This window comes from Alligator mississippiensis, chromosome 8 (genome assembly GCF_030867095.1).
Source record: "Alligator mississippiensis isolate rAllMis1 chromosome 8, rAllMis1, whole genome shotgun sequence".
NCBI lineage: Eukaryota > Metazoa > Chordata > Crocodylia > Alligatoridae > Alligator > Alligator mississippiensis.
In genome coordinates this window covers 42251905-42273264 of record NC_081831.1, presented here as the reverse complement: position 1 = coordinate 42273264, position 21360 = coordinate 42251905, and the positions used below count along the sequence as shown (strand labels likewise).

Sequence of the window (21360 nt, the reverse complement as noted above, 5' to 3'; positions counted from 1 at the left end):
GCTCAGGCACCCAGCATGGGAGATGTCAGGGCCAGCCTCTGATTACAGTAGGGATTCTCATCAGTGGTATCTGCCAAAGAAACTCACTGAGTCCCCACAGCCCCAAAACCATCTTGGCCATGCCTCCTTCCTACTAACTCCACCCACATTTTGGGTTGCCCTGGTGCCTTCCACTTCCCCCTTGAGGGGATGCAGCAGCAGGGTCCAGGTGGGCTTTCTGCCATCAGACATCTTGGCTTGGAATGTGCAAAGCTCCAGCGAAGTGTTGGCTTGTCACCACAGGGCTTTTCCTGAAGGCACTAAATTGGTACCAGATAGATTCATAGATGTTAGGGTTGGAAGGGACCTCAATAGATCATCGAGTCCGACCCCCTGCATAGGCAGGAAAGAGTGCTGGGTCTAGATGACCCCAGCTAGATGCATATCCAACCTCCTCTTGAAGACCCCCAGGGTAGGGGAGAGCACCACCTCCCTTGGGAGCCTGTTCCAGACCTTGGCCACTCTAACTGTGAAGAAGTTCTTCCTAATGTCCAGTCTAAATCTGCTCTCTGCTAACTTGTGGCCATTATTTCTTGTAACCCCCAGGGGTGCCTTAGATGACACAGGCTGATGCAGGATATCATGCTCTGGGCAGTTGTGTGATCTTCTTTACCCATCACTTTCTCTTCTCCTTGAGGGGTGTCAGAGGAGCAGGGGATCAGCAAGTTTTCAAGACTGGTCCAGTGTGTGTTGGGAATGGGGATGGAAGCAGGGATCAGGGGTGGGACTCAACATTCCCACATGCTGCAGGCTGAACCCCTGTGGTGTTGTTCTTTTCAGGTAGGCAACAGGTTCTGTCACTGCCACTTCTCCCAGTGCCTGGACAGTATCAGCACACATCCCAGGAGAAGGCACTTGGCATCACCTACAGAAACTGTTACCCAACACATAGGGTGCAATGCAGAGTTAAGCAGGGAGGGATTATCCAGTGCCCTGAACAGGACAGACCTAGACAGTCCTAAAGACCAGATTCCTCTGCCTACCCATCAGGCAGGGACCATGCATGAGCAGCATGCCTCACCCCTTACATGTCCTAATAGCATGCCTTGCGGGGAGCTGGAGGCAGAATCTCTGGAACTGAGAGAAGAGCATAACTGACATGGTCCCGTCAGTCTTTGATCTCTCCACTGACGCTTCCAGTGAGGGGCTGATGGAGCAGGATACCATCTAGGTTCCAAACTAGCCCTGTCCTTATCCTGTTCACCCTGTGATTTTCTGACACTCCCCTAAAGGGTCATACTCCCACCATCACTGCCTGGTGTCAGTGCGTTATCTGGTATCTTTCAGAATATATTAGTGGCCACCCAAACATTGGAACCTAGAGGTAGAGGGAGAAATGGAAACCAGACACTCTTCGCTTCCAGCCCAAAGCACAATAGCTTGGAAACCCAGGAGCCTGGATCTTAACTGCCTCTGGGACTGGGCTGGCTCTGATCTTGAACTCGCCCCAAGCCTAACCTACAAGGCTTTGCAAAGCCCAGGCCCTTTTTGGGTGTTACCATAAACATAAGGCAGAAATGTATTGCTTGGAGGAGAGGGGACTTCTTTCTTACACACATCCTTCGTGGGAGGTTCATGGCTGAGCTATAGCTAAATGGCTATGGGGCATTTCAGAGGTCAGACTGGGACATATGTTCCCAGGCTGAGTTCCAATGCCATGCCGCAGACGTTGCAAATCAAACTAATTTTACTAATCCCCAAAATTCTTCCACCATCTCTTGGATTTAGTCTGTGAGTTTCCAAAAAGCCCTGAATTTGCAACAAGATTCCCTGACCTTCCTACACGAAGCTGCCGAGTGAGTGCGTTCTGAGGGTAGGGACATAAGGGGATTTGTAGCAAAGAGAAGTTGGCAGCCAAAGGCAGTCAGCGAAGATGGAGCAGCTCCCACAATAAGGCAGTATCTCTGATGAGGGGGGGCGAGAGGGGAGGGGGAATGGGAGGAGGAGAAACGGGGGGCCTGTCCCTTTAAGGGGGTTGGCTGTCAATCAGAAAGCCCTTTTCTTTGCTGGGGAAGAGGACAGAGATACTCAGAGAGAAAAAGGAAAGGAAAGGGGAAGGTGAAGAGAGAGAAAAAGAGAGAGGGAAGGATTGTTCCAGCTGAACAAAAACAACACCAAAGGAAAAGCGCCGACAAGGGATTTGATTGAATCCAGAGGCAATGGGTGAGTAGGAGCAAAAGCCAACTTTGGAAACTTTAAAGCTAACACAAAAGGGGTTTCTTTACATCAGAGATTTCAGAGCAGATGTATACCTGATTCTGGGGCTAGCATGTGTTCACTGCACTTTGCTTTACCCCAGGGCAGTGGGATGAAGGGACCTGCCCCTAGCTCATTCCATGTTCAGCTGGGATGCACATCTCTGGAGTGGACATGGTTCCATGCTCTCCTCCTGGCATCACGGGGCTTTGGTGCCCACTGAGCTGTTAGATCTTTTGGCTGCAGAGCTGGCACTGTTTTTGGTTGGTGACCTGAGGTCACCTGATGGAAATGGTGACCTGTAGCTCCTTTCCTGGAGGTTCAAGCCCACCTCAAGGCTAAGCACAGGAAAAGATTCAACTGCAGCTGTTGGGGGGCAGTGGTAGTTCCTCTGAGATTGAATCTCCAGCAGATTTCTGATTTAACACTGAATTTTGTCAATGCCTCTAAACTCTGTGCATGCCAGCAAAGTAGCTTGAAGACTGTGGCCATGGCATTGGGGGTGGGGGGGAGCAGGCAAGAGTCCTTTGACCTAGGGATGCCTGAGGTGTTTAATATAGCTTTCCACCCTTTCCCAAAATCCATGCTTTACATAAGAAGGGGGTAGTTCACCAGCTTTCTGCTTCTGCCACCACCTCCAGGAGAGAAAGCCTTTTCTGGGCCTTCTGCACTCTCACCACTCAACCCCTGCAAGTGGTCCTTCAATTTAGTTTTATCCTGCAAACCCCCAGGCAGGGCTCCATAGTACCTCTGAAACCCACTGCTTTGGTTCTGCCTGCCTCCTTCCTAGGGAAGATGCAACTCCATTGCCTCTGTCTGCCTGGGGAGAAGCCAGTGCAGTGGGGTTTGCATTCTAAAGCTGCTTTTAGTTGAAAATTCCCAGCAGCTGGGGTGAGGGGTAGGGACATAAGTGAAATGGAAGATGTTGTGGTGCTAGCTAAGACATGCCTCCGAGGGAAAGTGTAAGAGGGTTGAAGGAGGCAACTGCAGAGTTCTGCTGCAGGTCACTGGGGCAAGGAGGAGACCCTTCCAGCTGCCATTAGGACCTCAGCTTGGACATGTGCATCTGCTGACAGCAACCACAGACCAGGAGACAAGAAAACACCCAAAAGAAAACAACCATCAGGCTATAGAACAGCAATACAAGGATCAAAACTTGTTTCTGTGGACAGGAGGAATGAGAAAGCGCTTAGTTTGGGGGTCTGGGAATCTTGGGTTGAATCCCTGCTTAGTCACTGATGTTTGTTGTAATCTCAGGCAAACACCTTCCTGCTCCGTACCTCAGTTTCCCCATTTATAAACAGGGATGAGAATAGTTACCTGCCTCATAGGGATGTTGTGGAAATTCATAAACTTAAAGTTCAAAAGGTGATTTGAAATATTCAGGGGAATTATACTGCCTAATTAAGAAGTGTTATTACTTCAGGTTTGGCATGCCTTCATGATTCCAGATGCTTTCCACTCTAGACAGTCAGGCAGACAGTTTCTTCATACCCTCCCTGAAAAGCAGCCACTTCTGAGGACAATCATGGCAGCCACCTATCAGTGCACAACAACACTAACAGCTGAGGGCAGGCAGTGAAAGAATCCGGGTCTAACGAAAACTACAGGGAGAATTCAGTGTGCAAATGTCTCATTTTTACAATTAACCTTTTGAATGCAAATGCATGGTTAAAAATGGACCTCTGTTTTTTGATGCAATACCATTAATGTTGGATCTCTAACAGTGAATATTTTGCTCCTGTAAGTCCAAAGCTCCCGTCTGTGTCTGAGAACAGTGGTTTTCTCTACCTGGCAACTAAACAAGATGCTTCACTCTGAGAGTAGCAAGAGAACTAGTGCTCATGTCTTGGAGGTTTGGAGACAGCAGCCAGAATGGGGTGGAAGTGTGGGTGAAGGGAAAGAGGCAGATGCAGTCAGACCAGGCCCAGCATGGAGGGCTCAAATTTGCCCATTAGTTCTGATGATGAGGACTGAAATGAGCTAGAGGCCACAGACACAAAAGGCAATCAGAAAAGTGATGCTATAAAAGGTATCTCCACTTATCAGCTCCCTGTGGCGCTGCATTAGCCTACTGACCCAATACTGTCTGTGTGTCTGGTGGGGGAGATAGCTGGAGACTGCACTTATCAGATGGGCCTAATTCTAGTTGCTTTATTCTTTACTCTTTGGAATGATGTAGAGGGTAGAAAGAAAACACTTTGGGCCATATTCACCCCTGAGCTGAGCCTGATGAATTACTCCAAGAAGGAATCTGGTCCCTGATTTCTAGATGCCAGGTACAGTCCTAAATGTCAGAAGAGTCACACTTTGCCTTGCAAGAAGAGCCTGGGTAGTGAGCCATAGGGGTCAGCATGGCTAGTCCCAGGTGCTGGCCTCTTATCTGCTTGGCTTTCATCCTAGAGAGCTACCTTTCTGTTACAAGACTGAACATTCCCAGGAGCTTGAAGAGGGCAGGTGACTTTAGAAACAAAGTGAAGTTTGATTTCATATGTGCCCAGCTTTGCTAACATAAACCTGTCAGTAAATGCAAAATACTCATGCATCCCGGGACCATAAATCCAGAGCCAGGCACTCAACCCTGCTCTTGCTGAAATCTGGGGGGACTCTTAGGGACTGCAGTAGCAGGAAGGGAAGCCCTTCTTGAGCTCTGACCAATTCTCCCCTAAACCGGCTCTGAAGCCCAGGGGCACAGGCTCCATCTCTCTTGTCAATGGCTACACAGACCCTGGGCTGTTTCTATGGCACCTCATACAAGGGGCTTCCACACAGCAGCACAGGTTAGAGTCTGAAACCAGGCTCCTGAAGTGGTAGAATCCCTCCCAGGCTTGGGCTACAGGAAAGGACAGCTCTGTGCATTCAGTGCTTCCCAGAATGCAGCAAGCCTGGAAGGTGGGAGTTCACAATTCACCTCATGGGATTAGGCTGGGGTATGCAATCTGAGGCAGGGATCCATGGTTTCCTTATAGGGGAGCAGCTCTCCAGCTGTATCCAGAGCAGTGGTAGTGACACATGTAGCTCCCTTCAGAAGCTAAGCCTAGTATGATCTGGCTGGGAGTCACATGAGGGCAGGGACCTCCCCCTGAGGTAGTGGCTGGGAACCTCCACTTGCTTTTAGCTCTGTAATTCAGTGCACAAGGTTAGGGACATCAGGCCATGCTGAGGACGCCCTGCCCCAATATGCATGCTTTTCACTGCAAATACAAATGATATCTAATAGTAATTCATCCTGCCCTGGGATGGGGGCAGCTTCACAGGCTCATGACACACTGCACAGACCATTTGGGACGATGTTGTACCTTTCTGTCACTACAGACAATCTAGCCAGGGCCCAGAACAGGCTGCTGTCATCAACCCTGGGGGGACGCTGCTAGGACCCAGCCCCAGGGCTTTCCCCACCAGGGAGCCATGCTGAGCACATGGATGGAAGAAGGCTGCATGCAGGCCTCACAAAGGAGCTTTGTCCTGACTGCGATTCTCTGGGCCCCGAGGCCCTTGTTTGTCTCTGGCACCTCCTGGTGATAGTGGTTATCTCACTGCTCGGCAGCCCCTCCTCCCTGATGTGGTACCAGCCCGAGCTGGGCTGACAAACTGAGCCTTTCAGCTCACATCAGCCCCATCAACAGGAGCAGTGTTTGTGTGGGAGTGCTCAGGGCGGGCTGCAGCACGGGGGTGGGAGGGAGACAGGTCCTTAGGGGCGTTGACAGTGGGAGGGTCTGTCTTGGAGAGACGGGGCTCCCGTTGCTTTGCCCCTATTGTTCTTCAGCTGGAGCGAGGTACAAGGCTGGTAATTGTGTGGACACAAGGGGCTCTTTCTCTTACCCCCTTCACAAGAAGTCTTTCTCTCCTCCCTTCCCTTGCTCTTCAGAGCCCTGCTTACAGGCACTGTACAACAGGCAACTGCCTTCCAGAGCCCTTGTGCTACAAGGCCAGAGATCTACAAAGCAGAACAGCAGGTGGTGTTGCGGAGGGGATGGGGCTCTGGGAGATGGCTCCTAGTACCAAAGGTCCCTTCATGAACTTACACTCAAGCACATTCCTCATAGTTGGATAGCCTGGGCCCACTTCCCTCAGCATCCCTCTTGGTCACTGAACTTACAGCCTCCCCACTGAAGTGAGCAAAACACATTCTTGTAAAGCACTTCCCTCTTTGGGATGTTTTTACTTTCTCTTGATTGGGCTTTTCATTCAAAACCACACCAGCAGCCACATGGGGAAAGCTGCCTCTGTAGTCATCACCCTAAGGGCAGACGCAGCCAATGGGCTTAAGGACTGAATGGGCCACAGAGACCCAGGTCATCCTTCCCATCACCATTGGTCCCTCCTGCCACACTGATGGGACACTGAGGCAGGGAAAGGACAGTCCTGTTTTTGGATAGCCAGATGTTGAGATGATTTCAAATGTCTGAATTGCCCAGCCAGCATTGAATCACATATCAGATGTCAAGGAGAGGGGTAGAGCTGCCTTCATTTCTCACTACATGTTAAATCCCCATTCAGGAAAGCACATAAGTCATATTTAGCCTTAGGTGTGTATTTAAATCTCATCCACTTTGATGAGGATAAGCACTTGCTTATGTGCTCATCTAGAATGGCAGTATGTTACTGAACTGAGGTCTACACCAGCTTTCCAACTTTCCTGTCAAATACAGGCAATGGTTCTTCCATGACCAGTGTCTCCTGACTGATGGCTCCTTCTTCTTAGAGAAGCACATGTGAAGGGGCTCTGAGGATCATCTTACAGTCAAATCCTAGGCAGGAGAGGCAGAGGAAACCACATGTACCCAGTCTGTCTCCTGGGGCCAGTGCAGAATGTTTCCCCAGATTATAGGTTCTAGTGCTTGTCTTCGCTTAAAACTAAACTCCTGGAGTGCCAGGGCATCTGTCATATCCCTTAGGAAACCTTCCCACAGCCTAAAGCCCAAGAGAAAACTATCCTGATTCTTCTAACTTAGCACTTTTCTCGAATTTTCCTAAATTCCTTCCGTTTTCTATTCAAAACTACCAGTGCAGATTCATTCAGGCATTTTGTGTGAGATGGCCAAAGGGGCCAATGGAGGTTAGGAACACCAATCCCACTGAGATTCAATAGGAATGGGGTATTGAGTACTTGATTACAGAGCCTCCTGGGTGTGATGTTTGGTATAAAAATATCGTCTGTTTAACGCGCAAACATTTGTCTGGTAGGTAGATATTACCTAGATAGATTAGCCAGTGGCCCCCTTTCTTCTTCAGAGTGGGTGGCCTCCCAGTAACCCTGCTGGGTTGGCTCAATGCAGGCAGCGCAGCTGCTTGCTCAGAGTCAGACAGTGTCTCCCTCTCACATGCAGAGGGCCAAATTCTCCTCTCACAGCGGTTTTACACTCCATCAGTGACTTCCCAGTTTGCACTGGTGAGTGCAAGATTAGGCTACAGTGAGCTCAGATGGAGGCCCAGGGCCCAGCTGTCCCGATCAAATGATCATAGATTCATAGATTCATAGATTGTAAGGCCAGAAGGGACCTTGGAAGATCATCAGGTCCAGCCCCCCTGCACCAAGCAGGAAAGATAACTGCAGGTCAGGTGACCCCAGCAAGGTGACTGTCTAGTCTTCTCTTGAAGATTTCCAGGGTAGGTGATTGCACCACCTCTGGAGGGAGCTTATTCCACAGTCTGGACACCCTGACTGTAAACAAGTTTTTCCTAATGTTGAGCCTGAATCGGTCTTCCAGGGGTTTGTGGCCATTACTTCTGGTTTTCCCCTCAGGTGCCCTGGTGAATAGTTGCTCAACGAGCCCTTGATGTCCTCCCCTAGTGTAGTGGTAAGCTGCTACCAGGTCCCCTCTCAGCCTCCTTTTCCTCAGGCTGAAGAGTCTCAGATCCCTCAGCCTTTCCTTGTATGGCTTGCCATGTAAGACTGATCATATGGCTGGCTCTTCTTTGGACTCTCTCAAGCTTGTCCATATCTTTGTTAAAGTGTGGTGCCCAGAACTGGATGCAGTACTCCAGCTGCGGTCTCACTAGTGCAGAGTAGAGTGGAAGAATCACCTCCTTGGTTTTGCTGGAGATGCATCGATTGATACATGCCAGAGTATTATTTGCCCTACTGGCTACAGCATAGCACAGCTGGCTCATATTCATACTGTGGTCTTTTATTACCCCCAGGTCCCTTTCATTCATGGTGCTGGTCAGTTTGGTGCCGCCAAGCCTGTAGTTGTGTTGGGGGTTGCTCGTCTCCAGGTGAAGCACTTTACATTTTTCGATGTTGAACTTCATCAGGTTCTGATCTGCCCAACTTGCTAGCCTGTCTAGGTCCACCTGTATCTGTAGCCTATCTTCAAGCGTGACCATGCTCCCCAGGGTAATCCATTTCCTGAGGCTTCAGGAAACAGGTTCCAGCTGCTCCAGCCTTTAAAAGATGTCCCCAGCTAGCAGGACGTATCTAGGTCAGTAGTTTTCAACCTGTGGTCCACGGACCCCCCAGGAGACCACAGACTATATCTAAGGGTTCCGTGAAAGATTACTATGATCAAGCAAAAGTATGTGAATAACCACACTTACAATTCAAAAGGGTCCACACCTCCATTTGAATTTTTTTGGGATCCACAAAGGAAAAAAGGTTGAAAATCACTGGTATAGGTAAGCTGTTAGGGACTGGGGTGTGAGCAGTTGAGTAAGGTCCCTTGAAGTTCAGAAACTGGGTCCACAGGGCCCAGGAGTCAGACTCAAGGTCAGGGTGCACATGAGTCAGAGCCAGAGTTTCCCATAAGCAAGTCAAAGCGTTGCAGCAAGCACCAGACTCTTTGCCAGAGTTAACCCTGACAGGCAAGGATGCTGCCTTATGGAATCTGCTCCTGTTAAAGAATTACCTGCCTGTCTTGAGCCACACTAAAACAGCCTGCCTGAGCACAGCTGGGTACTCCCAGGAACACAACTCCACAGGCCCCATAGCACAGGCTGCCAGAGTGCTGTTTTCAATACGCTGGTAACCAAATAGTCCTCCCTTTGTTCCCTGTTTGTACCCTCCTCCTCGTCCCCTGGTTCTAATATTGATGAGCATATACAAGCTGGCAGGGGCAGAACAAACCCCTATTGTCTTTCTTGCCGCAAAGAGATTAGTACAAGCTGTGACCTTGCACTGGAGGGGAGGGGAGAACATTACTGATAGTGACCCTGTGGTGTTTTTGTAGGCCCATTCTTCAAGAGAGGAGAAAAACATATGGGGGGATAAGCTGGGAGGGGTGTGGGCGCTGGGAACAGTTCCCACTGCACATGCATGTGAGGGAGAAGGCAGAGTGCAGAGGATGTTGGCTGAGGCAAGCCCTCTTCTGTATGAAATCACATTCATCTGGTGTGTGTTCAGAATAAGAACCACATGGCCACTACACCCAGTGTGCTGGGAGCAGCCAGGGGCTGTGCATGCTGTCTGCTCTGACCCACGCTCAACTCATGTCTGCATGAAGGGGCTACTCATGTGTTAATAAGGGGCCACAGATGAGACACGGCAGAGAACATGAAAAACAGAGGCTGGCTGTGGATGGAGAAGAAGCCTGAGCTTGTTTCCTTTTGTGGCTGGAGTTTGTCATGGGCTTACTGACTGCTGTTAAGTACAAAAGTAAAGTTGGGCCTACTCTTGGGGGACAGCTGCACTGCGGTGGAGACCTGAGACTCCAGGTGCCTCCACAGGTGTGCAGATCCCAAACCTGCATCCAGTGGCAGAGCTGAGCTTTTGGGAGTGATCCTGTTCTGTGTGACAGGGCAAAACAAAATCTCTGCCTCAACACCTGTGAATTTTACACTGTTGAAAATTTAGACCCGGAGCGCTCTATAGAACCCAAGCAGCTTCCTGCACGTTGGAGGCCTGATTTTTTGGAACAGCATAGCACCTGAAAAATCAAGTTGTAAGTCTATCCTACCAGCATGTGTGCTGCATAGTACGTATAAATATATGCACCACTGCGGTGTAGCTGCCCCCCAAGAGTAAGACTATTACATCAGCGCTGAGTTTCAGGTAAAGCCAGAGAGCTTTGGATCTGTAAACACCTTTGCCTGTAGAAGTTACTTACTTCAGTTTCATTAACATTTCCTGCTGACTGATGATGATGCAGGCTTGGGGACTTGTTGATATCAAGAGGAAGTTTATTCAGTATGAGGCTCTTCCACTTCTGCTCACGTTATTCAGTCTGGGATAATCCAATGTGTAATAAGAACAGGGAACAAGATCTTCCTTTAAAATTATTATTTTTCCCTTTGTCTTGTGGCTGGCACCGAGTTGTGTGATAGGCATTGTGATAGTCTCTACAGGTGCTGAGAGCACTGCCTGTTGTTCTGGATGTCTGTCAGTGGGGGTGAATGCTGTCTCTAGGATTCTTCCCTGGGGAAACGCACCTTTAAGCAGTTAGGCTCATGTGCTACTTTCTTCCCATGTGTGCTCTATTTCAAGGCTAAAGGAGGAGTGAAACGGTGCATAAAAATGGAGCTGACCTGCAGTGGTGGAAAGGAATGATGTCACCCTCTGTCTTAACAGCAGGATTAAAATTGATTTTAAGAGTTCCCATCTGTGTTGGTAACAGCTCTGATTGTTACTGCCTAATTCAGGGGTGGGCAAAATGCAGCCCACCAGGCCATTCTATCTGGCCAGGGGGGGCCCTAAAAAATTTAGAAAATTAATATTTATCTGCCCTGGGCTGCCTGTCATGCGGCCCTCAATGACTTGCCAAAACTCAGTAAGCAGCCCTCTGCCCAAAATAATTGCCCGCCCCGGCCTAATTTGACTCCCCTCAATGATGTGGCTTGTTTACATTTGTACTTCACTCAGCTTGGGCAGGGACTAGAGACTGGTCAGCTTCACATTCATTTCTAATCAATTCTTCTTCCTAGTGCGCATGCACTAGTGCAATATTTTCTGTTGCCTGGGGAGCAGTGAGAGAATTCACTGAGACCCATGCCCTGTGGATCTATGGTAATTAGGGGCTAAACTCTAGCAGAGATGAGCAGCACTATAGACATTGAAGAGAGTTAGATCTTGCTTGAGGTCTGCAAGGAGCACTCAGTATTGCAGAGTCAGTAGTACCGTGGTCTTTGGATCTCTGGCACCTACCTGACAGTATGCCCCTTGCCCTCTGTGACTGATGTGGTTTCTCTCTTTTTCCCCAGGTTTGTTAGAGTGCTGCGCAAGATGTCTGATAGGGGCTCCCTTTGCTTCACTGGTTGCCACAGGGTTGTGTTTCTTTGGGGTAGCACTGTTCTGTGGCTGTGGGCATGAAGCACTCAGTGGCACAGAGCAGCTAATTGAGACCTACTTCTCCAAAAACTACCAGGATTATGAGTATCTGATCAATGTGTAAGTATGCTTCCTTCATCCCTTACATTTTTGGTTCTAGGTAGCCAGTCTCCTGGCTTAGGGAGGTAACCCAGGCCTTCCCATGGGACTTATCAGCACTGCCCCTAAGCCCACTGGAGGGACTAATGCTGAAGGATGTCAACACTCCCTCTTCCCTAGCTATCAAGCTAATCAGTTCCTGCCTTCCTGTCTGAAAAAGACTGTGATCAGAAAGTGAAACTGGTTTTCTCCCATACAAAGCACTTCAAGTCACAGTTCTAACTGGTAGGCTACAAGGCCAGTCAGTGGGGCCATATTTTGGAAACCATTCAGAAGTGACTAGTGATTTTGGATGCCCAACTGGAGACAACTTTAGGTGGCCATCAGATCATCAGACCCCTCCAAGAAGGATGTTGGACTCACAAATATTAAGGCACTGAAATCACTAGGCCAAAGAGTCTAAAACTTCTGGACAATGACAATCCGTCCCTGCCTGTTGGTCATGTTCACTCCCAGCTCAGAACATCCCAGGCCTGTCATATGTTATCTAGAATGACAACACTAGTATCCACAGGCTGCTGGATTGGTTTACAAGGGTTTGTGGTCTCTCTGCACATGGTTAGGTTATGGTGCTCTTGATCTGCTTGTTTCTTATCCAGGTGATCAAATGGTTCCTTCATCCCAATGGGAAGACTGGGCCCACTTTACAAAGCTATGGGGTGTGTGGTTAGGTTGGTCCCATTCACCATCAGCACTGCCTAAGGCTGCTGTTAAAAACCCTGATATCATGGGACTGTCCAAGCCTGCTATAACTGTACTCGGAGGAGTCTTCAGGGCTGGATTTGCCCTTAGAAGCCTTTCAGTTCAGCCTGTTTCCAATGCTTGGAAGTTGCTGAATATCCAGTACATCCTGCCGTGAGGGAAGCCTTCTTCACCCTGTCTTTTTTCACATGTGTTTTCTATCTGACCCTTGCTAGGTACGATGGATAGTGTTGGATCCTCTGCTCTTGGTAGGTATGGTGAACACAGGGTAGCCAAGCAGAACGGGTCTTGCTGCCCTCCATTTAGCCCACTCTCTGCCTGGCCCCATGCACAGGCATGAGACCAGGTATCTCCTTTTTACAAACCTTCCCCTGCTGTGCCACCCATTAGCAACTGAGGCCAATGCTTTCTCATCACATCTTACCTACTCCACTGATCATTTCCTTTGGGGTCTCCTTCACCTTCCCTTGCCCAAGCCCTCATTTCTCCCTTTGGAGGTAGTGGGCTTGACCATGTTAGTGTGAGCCTGCAGCTGAGGGGTGGCAGCAAAGAACAGCTTGGTTGTCAGGCTCTAGGTAAGTCAAGGTGAGCTGTTCATTTAGGCCATGCTTCGCTCTGTTGCTCCTGGGAAGGGGAGGGGAGTTAAGTTCTTCCTACGGTGCATTCTTTGACCCCGCGCACTCCAGTAGGGGCTGAAGGTGGAGCACTGTACTGAGAACTAAGCAATTGTCTTTCTCTCTCTCTCCTTGTCTTTGTCTCTGTCTCTTCCCTGTCTCCACTCCAGGATCCATGCATTCCAGTATGTCATCTATGGAACAGCTTCTTTCTTCTTCCTTTATGGAGCCCTCCTGCTGGCTGAGGGCTTCTACACCACTGGCGCCGTCAGACAGATCTTTGGAGACTACAAGACCACCATCTGTGGCAAGGGCCTCAGCGCTACGGTAACAGGGGGCCAGAAGGGGAGGGGTTCCAGAGGCCACCATCAAGCTCACTCTTTGGAGCGGGTGTGTCAGTGTTTGGGAAAGTGGCTAGGACATCCTGACAAGGTGATCTTAACCAGGGTTTGGTGCTAATACAACTTGAAGGTTGACATGACTGATGGGCATGAGACTGCAGGCCTGTTCTACCCAGCTGACGGGCTCCATGCAGGAGTCATGTACTGGGTGGAACAGCTGCACTGATTATATGGCATCTAAAAGAAAAGCGCAGCCCGTTTGCTCTGCCACCCCACTGCCTGACACTCTGCCGGTCAGATGCACTCCTCATTGTGTGGGGGCCCTGTGTTAATGGCCCTTGCCATGCCCTCTGCTGATCCCTTATCCATTAGCCCCTTTTCCCATCTCCATTTTCCCTCTATTCAGGTCCCCTCAGTTGCTGCTGCTTGTCTGGGACTGCTCTGTTTAAACAAGAGGCATTTTTTTGAAGTTACGTGCTCCCAAGCATTGGTTGGGGGGAGGGGGGGGAACAGAGGAGCCTGGCACCATTGTAGATTTGGCCTCCTGATATATCTATTAGTATTATTATTATTATATTGCAAATTTCCCCAAAGCCCCCTGTCAAGGATTTCACCCCCAACATCTCTGTGGCCATAGGAGACAGAACTAGGAGCAACTGACTCAAGCTGCAGCAGAAGCAATCTAGATTGGAGATTAGGAGGAACTTCCTGATTATGAGGATAGTCAAGCATTGGAATATGTTATCTAGAGAAATTGTGGAATCTCCAACCCTGGAAATTTGCAAGAGAAAGTTGGATGAATGGTTGGCTGGGATTGTTTAGTCAGGGATGATCCTGCCTTGAGCAGGGGTCTGGACTAGATGACCTTGCGAGGTCCCTTCCAGCTCTACTTTCCTATGATCCTAATATTTTGGTGGGTCCCCCCCCCCCCCCCCCCCCCATACACACACAGAGGCTTGCTCCTCAGCCATATACTGCCTACATATTTGAAGCGGTCTGACCCCACTGAGTGGTTGGTGAGTGGACCAGACCTTCTCTACATTATTTATTGCTCAGTACAGAATGGGTCTTTTATTATTAAAATAGCCATTTTTGTGACTCTTGCTGGTAGGCCTTGTTTTCTGCTCAAAAGCATCAGTGTCCCCAGTCAGTTAGAAACAGTATGGCAGAGAGAACTGTGGCCTGTTAATCTCTCTTTACCACTGGCCTCTACAGCAGTTATCAACTAACAATTCCTCAAGTGACTGGTGACTTTGGGTGCTACTGTTGTAACTGTTGTTCAACTTGCAGAGCTTGAAAGGGTCTGCTTTTCAGAAATCACTGTACGTCCCCAGGTGCCTTTAAGGAACTTACAGCTAGGCACCCAAAATCATTAGCCAGTTTCAGGTTCTTGGGTCCATGCCTCCCTCCCTCCTTCCTCCATGGCCTCTGCCCTCCCCACCCTGCTCACAACAGCCTGGGAAGTGGCATAGGTGCAGGGAAGGATCAGGAAGTACTGCCAGGGGCATGGGACATCATGAGAAGTGCCACATGGCAGTTTATTAGGAGAACTTTGTTGTTTGACCTTCAGACAAACTGTTCCTTGTTTGAATATCCAACATAAAGCCAGTACCACATGATGCAGACAGTAGTTCTCCTGAAGTTTGACCCTGAAAGGGGCTTCAGACAATTGGACATAGAGGGTGCTTAGTCATAACCCCTCTCAGCATAGGACCATCTGCCATGGGTCTGTACAAATGTTCAGGCCAAATGTTCATCCCAAGTCTAGCAGTGCACTGGGATGGCCTGGTTAAGGCAGGCTTAAGATATATAAGGAAGTGATGTGGCCAGAGTTATATCCAGACATCCACGACTACCTCAGACCAAAGCAACAGGGACTCTGCACAGTGAAGCTGGCAGGGGTAGTCTTTGTCAGAAGGGAGAGAGATGCCCAAAAATTATACCACTGGATTATGTAGTGAGATGCTTCAACTGCTCTAGCACCACACTTCTGGGGCTAATACAGGAAGGTGTTGTTAACCATCACATGTAGGCCCCAGTGCCAATTTGAAGTCAAAGTATCCATTTCAACATCAGTTCTCAGATAAATGGTGAAAAGTGTTACTGGCCTGGAGGACAAGAGCAGAACGGATGCGGTTTTCTTTTAAGATTACTTGTTTTGCATCTTGTGGGCCAGATTTTCAAGATGCTCGTTCATTTGCCTCTGTACACAAGGTGTGTGCCACTGATGGCCCTTGATACTAATTGGTCATTTTCAACCCCCAAATCAAGAATTTGCACCATGAAATTGTGAGGGTTGAAAATGTGGGGTTGAATTCAACCCCCAAATCAAGAATTTGCACACTACCAATTTTTACCATGCTAGCCTGTGACTAGCGCTATGCTGCCCAGGCCATGTGCACAGATATCAGATCCGTGTGCACAGATGAGAGATTGGTACAAATCAATTTGCTACCTGCAAGTGCATGTATGGCATTGCATGCATCTACGTTTGAAAATTTGGTCCCACTAAGAATATTGGTTAAAATTGTGTTTTTCTGTATATACGTAGATGAGTATGTGTGTGTGTTTGTGTGTGCATGTATATGTACAGATGTGTTATTATGTACATATAGGTGTGTGTGTGTGTATGCCTGATGTCCATCTTGAGCCTTCCTCTAGGTAAACAACTGACCTTTCACCTTTGCTGGAGATGCTCACTTTTTCTTTCCAGGTGGTGGAGATCCTGCAATTCATTCCATGTCATACACATGGGGCTTGCAGATCTTCAGCTTCATGCTCTCATGTCTGAAGGCTCTGGTACAACATTAATCATGTTCCTGCCATCTTGCTTGTCTTGACCATTTCAGTTTGTGGGTGTGACCTATGCCCTCACCATTATCTGGCTGCTTGTGTTTGCCTGCTCTGCTGTGCCTGTCTACATCTACTTCAATACTTGGACTACTTGCCAGTCTATTGCAAACCCTAGCAAGACTTCTGCCAGCATAGGCACGCTGTGCACTGATGCCAGGATGTATGGTGAGCCTGGATACTATGCCACTAATAAACATCAGATTTTCAGACACTGGACCAAATCAATGTCCCACCGAAGCCAGGGGCAACATTCTTGTGTACCAGAATTTAGACAATCACCTTTGTATTCTAGGCATAAAGAAAAGCTGGTGCTCCCAAAAGGAATGTGAGCAAAGGTGTATGGGTAGTATCCATGGGTAGAGAAGGGGTCCTTGGGAAGGATATTTGGGATGGGTACACCAGAATTAAGTTAGGAACAAATTGCTCCATATACGTGACATTCAGACCAGAATGACTCTCTCTTCCATACATCTGTAAGGAATGCTCTAAGCCAAACCTCCACATATATCAATAGTGTACAATAAGGAAGAGCAAGCAAGGCTTCCCATACCAAATGGCCTTGCAAGCAGCTTATCCTGGACTACTTTTGTCTTCTGTATAGGTGTTCTCCCATGGAATGCTTTCCCAGGAAAAGTGTGTGGCTCAAACCTTCTGTCCATCTGTAAGACCAATGAGGTAAGTGCCCCACTTGACCACAGCCAAGCTGAAATACTTAGTGCCACCTTTAAATGGGTTTGGATTATAAGTGGATATTCATAAAGAACTGGGTGAAGATTTAGATTGATCTTTGAGGGAGGGACCATGTTTCCACTTTGTGTTTGATGGGTGTCACACATTTTGGATGATACTGCAATCTAAATAACAAACACAAATAATTGAAGTCACATCACTTTGCTGACTATAGAGGAAGTGCAGTGCTCCTGACTATAGCGCCTCAATTTAGATGCGAGTGAAGACTGAATCAGAGAACTGCCTCCCTCACTCACATTAACATAAGCCAGCTGTAGCTACTTTGAAATCAACCTTTTGCTGCTTATTGCTATCATCTCTTTGAATGAGCAAAGTTGTGAATTTTTCTGGGCCATGGTTATGTTGTCTTGGTTATTCAGGCAGGGAAGTCTAAAACACTGAATACAACGAGGATAGACAATAAATTACCATGTCTCCACTTGACAAAGCATCTAGGAACCCAAGACTAAGTGAACAGACTGAAGTTTACCTCTCAACCCAGTAGGGGATAGCCATGCTGGACAGGAATGTTCTTCTACTGAAAAATGCCATCAGAAAGAACTGAAGGTTCCTATTACCATAATATCTCACAATCTTTAATGTGTTTATCTGCACAGTGGTCCTGTCAGATCAGGGAACCCCATTATCCCCATATTACAGGGACAAAAGAGGCTAAATGACTTGCCCAAAGTTATCCACAATCTGTGGCAAAGTAGGACTCAAACAGAAGTCTCCCAAGGCCTTGCCTAGTGCCTTAACCATTGTTTCTTCCTTCCTATGTGGAGACTGTTCCCCCTGCATTGAGAATACCTGTAGGGCAAAGCTGGATGTCCACAGGTTGCACAAAGTTTAGGAAGGGAAAGATGGGGTGAAAATGAATCTGCCTCTGCTCTGCAAGATTAAACAGTCCATAGCACTCAGGATTCATGTTCTCCATCACTGCCAGGTGCTGCTGGGTTTCTAGGCCCCAGCCTATTTATTGGACCCAGAGATCCAGGAGGGATCTGTGAAGAGAAGCCATTTTTAGATCACTTGTAGATACCAGCTTTGCCTCTGCTGTCTCAGACACATCTGTAGCTGGCAGATCAATATTTTGTTTCCTTACAGTTCCAAATGACCTTCCACCTCTTCATTGCTGCCTTTGTTGGTGCTGCAGCCACGCTGGTTTCACTGGTGAGTCAATATATTGCCTAAAACTCATCTCCCCACTTTATGAATGCTGTTCGAGGGAATGAGTGATGTGCAAGTGGCAGATTTGGGTCTCTTTCATGTTATGGTAGTGTTAGAGTGAGGCTATTAGAAGGAAGGTTAATTAAACCCCATAGCCTAGAAACCTACTTCAGACAGGGCATACCTGATTTCTTCCTGTTACATATTTGAGCACAGGCATGGATTTTAGGACCAAGGGGGGAGCAGGAGAGACAACTGCTGGAAGACTGAGAAAGGGGCTTGCAAGGAGAGGACAATTTCATAGACACACAGACAATACATATTCTGGATGTTGTCCAAGCTCTTGCCAGAAACACCCTGGTGTATTCTATAGAGCTTTTCTTGAACACCTTTGGGCAGGGACATTTTGCTTTTACATCAAGGCAGCTGGTGGGTGACGTTCTGTAATGCACTGTTATGCCAACTCACATAAAGGGCATGGGAGATCTGTGACTGGCCGGTTTTAAAGAGGGCCATGTCAAGTAGGTCTGACAGAGTAAAGAGATCCCGAGCCTAGCTTTGCTGCTGGTAGCAGAACCCCCCTGACATACTCCAGTCAATAGTCTGACAGTGTCCTGCTTCAATGTACATAGAATATTTATTTGCAGTGCCTTTTTTTACATGCTGTCTCTCCCCCTCCTCACAGCTCACCTTCATGATCGCCGCTACTTACAACTTTGCTGTCCTCAAACTCATGGGACGAGGCACAAAGTTCTAGTCTGAAAGAAGAAGCAAGTTATCTGGCGCACACTTTCTTCTCTAACCATGAGGCTCTAACAATGCAGCCACATGACACCATGTCTCCTACTTTAACTCCGCCTTCACCACCAACTGCCTTCTTCTTGCTCTCCTGTATCCAAATGTGAGGAGTGTGACCAGGAAGGAGAGACTCCCAGTGATGGAAGCTTTGTGCACTTTTCTCTCTGTCTACTTCTGTAATGGTTTTGCTCTGCAGCGAGTCCTTCTGGGAGTGGGGAAAGCCCTTTGTGGAGGATTTCCTGCCATGCCAAAAATGAGAAGGAGCAATTCTTTCATCATCTAACTTCCCAATATGTTCTGGGAAAGAAGCTCTGCAGCTCCTGGCAGGTGGAAATCTATGCTGACTGCCCTACTTCTAGTGAGAAACAGGCTGCATGCTATATAGAAAGAAAAGGAAGCAGCTTGGCCTCACTACCATTGCCCGAGACTCCTTGGGGGTAAACAAAGGAACTTGCTTCCATCTCCACACCACAGATGGAGGATAAGAGAAGGATCTTTTCCTAGTAAAAAAAGAAAACTTGCCTTAATTTACATGCTGCAGCTAGGGCAGAGGGGGCTTAGAGCAAGGATCTTCCCAGTGCTGGAAGAGAGCACTGACCCCTATGCTGACAGAATCCTTAACCCAGTCAACCCTATTAAAGCATAAAGGAGCTTGGTGTCTCTGTAGACAAAGGGGACTCTTGGTTGTACACCTCAGCATTGCCTGTACCACTCACAACAGGTCTTAAACAGCAGAAAGGAGATGGATTCCAGCTTGGACTAGAGAGACTTTTCTAATCAGTGGCCCGAGAGTGTAAACCCAGAGGTGTCCCTTTTGTAGACAAAGGATAACTTGTTGGACTATATCTTTGTGTGTCCTTTTTCTTGTAACCAGTTGTGCATGTTGAACTCTGTCATACCTTCACAATGGTGCTCTTTGGTTGAGGTTTGCTTCCATAATGTCCTATAAATCAAAGATCTTGATTTGTTTCTGATTTGTGCCAAATGTAACCTACCCCCCGCTTTTTAATGGTTTCCTGTGAGCTAGTATGCTTGTCTGATGCATCTAAGCCAAAAACTGTGAGATTTGGAATGTCCTATTTAGATTATGGCAAATTTCAAAAGACATTCAAAAAGCAGTAAAATAAAGGAATATGGGGAGAGGAAGTAGAGACTTCAGAGTGGTTTGATCTGCATAAGATCTAAATTTGACATTGCTATGCAAATCAAACTCCTTCACAGTCCATGAAGTCTTTCTCAATGGGGGACCCTGAGACAACTTGGAATAAGATTTCAACATTTCCTGTTTTGTGGGAGACACTGGAATGGAATATGGGATCATCTTATTTCAAATACTTAAAGAGAACAAGGTTCAAACTGATAAGGCACTTCCCTGCACAGTGTGACCAACAGAAATGGGTCCCAGGAAGTGCTCATAAAGACCCAAAGGAAGGCTCTCCACAGATAAATTGTCCAGGGTGAAACTTTCTGTTTCTAGTCTTCCCTCTACTCATTAACTACCAGTGTAGGAATTTGTCTTGGCATTATTTATTTATTGAAGAAGCTTTCAGTGGCAGATTGCAGCTCTTTCACTACATGGACTTTAATACTGGTTTGAGCAATGGCCTAAGTAAGCTATCAGTCATGCTAAGCAAAGAGCTTGATGTATCCTTGTCATTGAGCACACTGAAATAGATCAGTTAGGCTATCAGCACACGAGTTGGGGGGGTGGGGAGAGAGAGATTAGGACAGGTTGAGGTGGGAAGAAACCAGTCAAGATCAGGCAAATTAAGTCATCTCTGTGTTGATTTAATAACATAACAAATAACCAAACCCCACCCCTGCCCCCAAAACCCAAACGTACACACAAAAAAGAGTTAATCAACTGAAAGTGTTTCCTTCACATCTGATCTAGAATTTCAACTCTTTAACAAGAAGTAAAAAGAAGCAAGTTTTTAGAGACTTATCTCACCAGGCATCTTTTATAAAATTAAAGAAAATAAATTAAAATTAAGAATGTTCTGAACAAATATGTATGTTGGTCTGTTTGTCTGTCTGCCTGTTTCTCTAAGCTGGCCTTCAAAATGGAAGACAGAGGAGACCACTTCCTAGGTGAACTTGACTTGATGATACTTCTCTGATGGAAGCACAGGGATTGTCTGTTGCATGATGAACACCCAGGGCCAACATCCAAGTGACCCTAATTTAAAAGCATTTTAAATTATCAGTGACATCAGCCTTAAAGGAGGGGGTGCAGGAGAGATGAGTGGGGGCCACAGTCAGAGCTTCAGGCTAGAAGTGGCTGCAGATGAGACCAGTACTGAAATAGCAAGGTTATTGCACAAGAGACCTAGGGTTCATTGACTGTAGCGTTTGGATAAATCTGCCCTGGCCTCACTGCTAGATTACTTGATCACTTATTTGATTTGTTTTGATGGAACAATTGTTAAATTTAGTCTCAGTGCAGTGCCAGCTAAACTGGGTTCTAAAACACCTGGTCTGATCTTTGTGGTTAGGTTTGAACTGGAGATGGGGAATTATTTGCACCAAACAAGTTACTCACCAGATATGGCCCTTT

At 47.5% G+C, this 21360-nt stretch overlaps 1 protein-coding gene across 2 annotated transcripts; it reads left to right on the top strand.

The window, feature by feature from the left end:
- The first annotated feature begins 2031 nt into the window (after positions 1-2031).
- Positions 2032-20812, top strand: PLP1 (proteolipid protein 1). Of its 2 annotated transcripts, XM_006258708.4 has the most exons (7): positions 2032-2202; positions 11371-11557; positions 13083-13344; positions 16103-16271; positions 16708-16781; positions 17943-18008; positions 18691-20812. In XM_006258708.4, the coding sequence occupies exons 1-7, from the start codon at positions 2199-2201 to the stop codon at positions 18760-18762; spliced, it is 834 nt and encodes a 277-aa protein (XP_006258770.1). In that variant the 5' UTR covers positions 2032-2198; the 3' UTR covers positions 18763-20812. The 2 variants fall into 2 exon arrangements, with proteins under 2 accessions (XP_006258770.1, XP_006258771.2); XM_006258709.4 differs by lacking the exon at positions 2032-2202 and having other exon boundaries at positions 11331-11557; positions 13083-13239.
- Positions 20813-21360: the final 548 nt, after the last annotated feature.

Coding starts and splice junctions, on each gene's coding strand:
- PLP1 (XM_006258708.4), top strand. Junction 11,558..13,082: donor TATGAGTATCTGATCAATGT/GTAAGTATGCTT, acceptor TCTCCACTCCAG/GATCCATGCATTCCAGTATG. Junction 18,009..18,690: donor CAGCCACGCTGGTTTCACTG/GTGAGTCAATAT, acceptor CCCTCCTCACAG/CTCACCTTCATGATCGCCGC.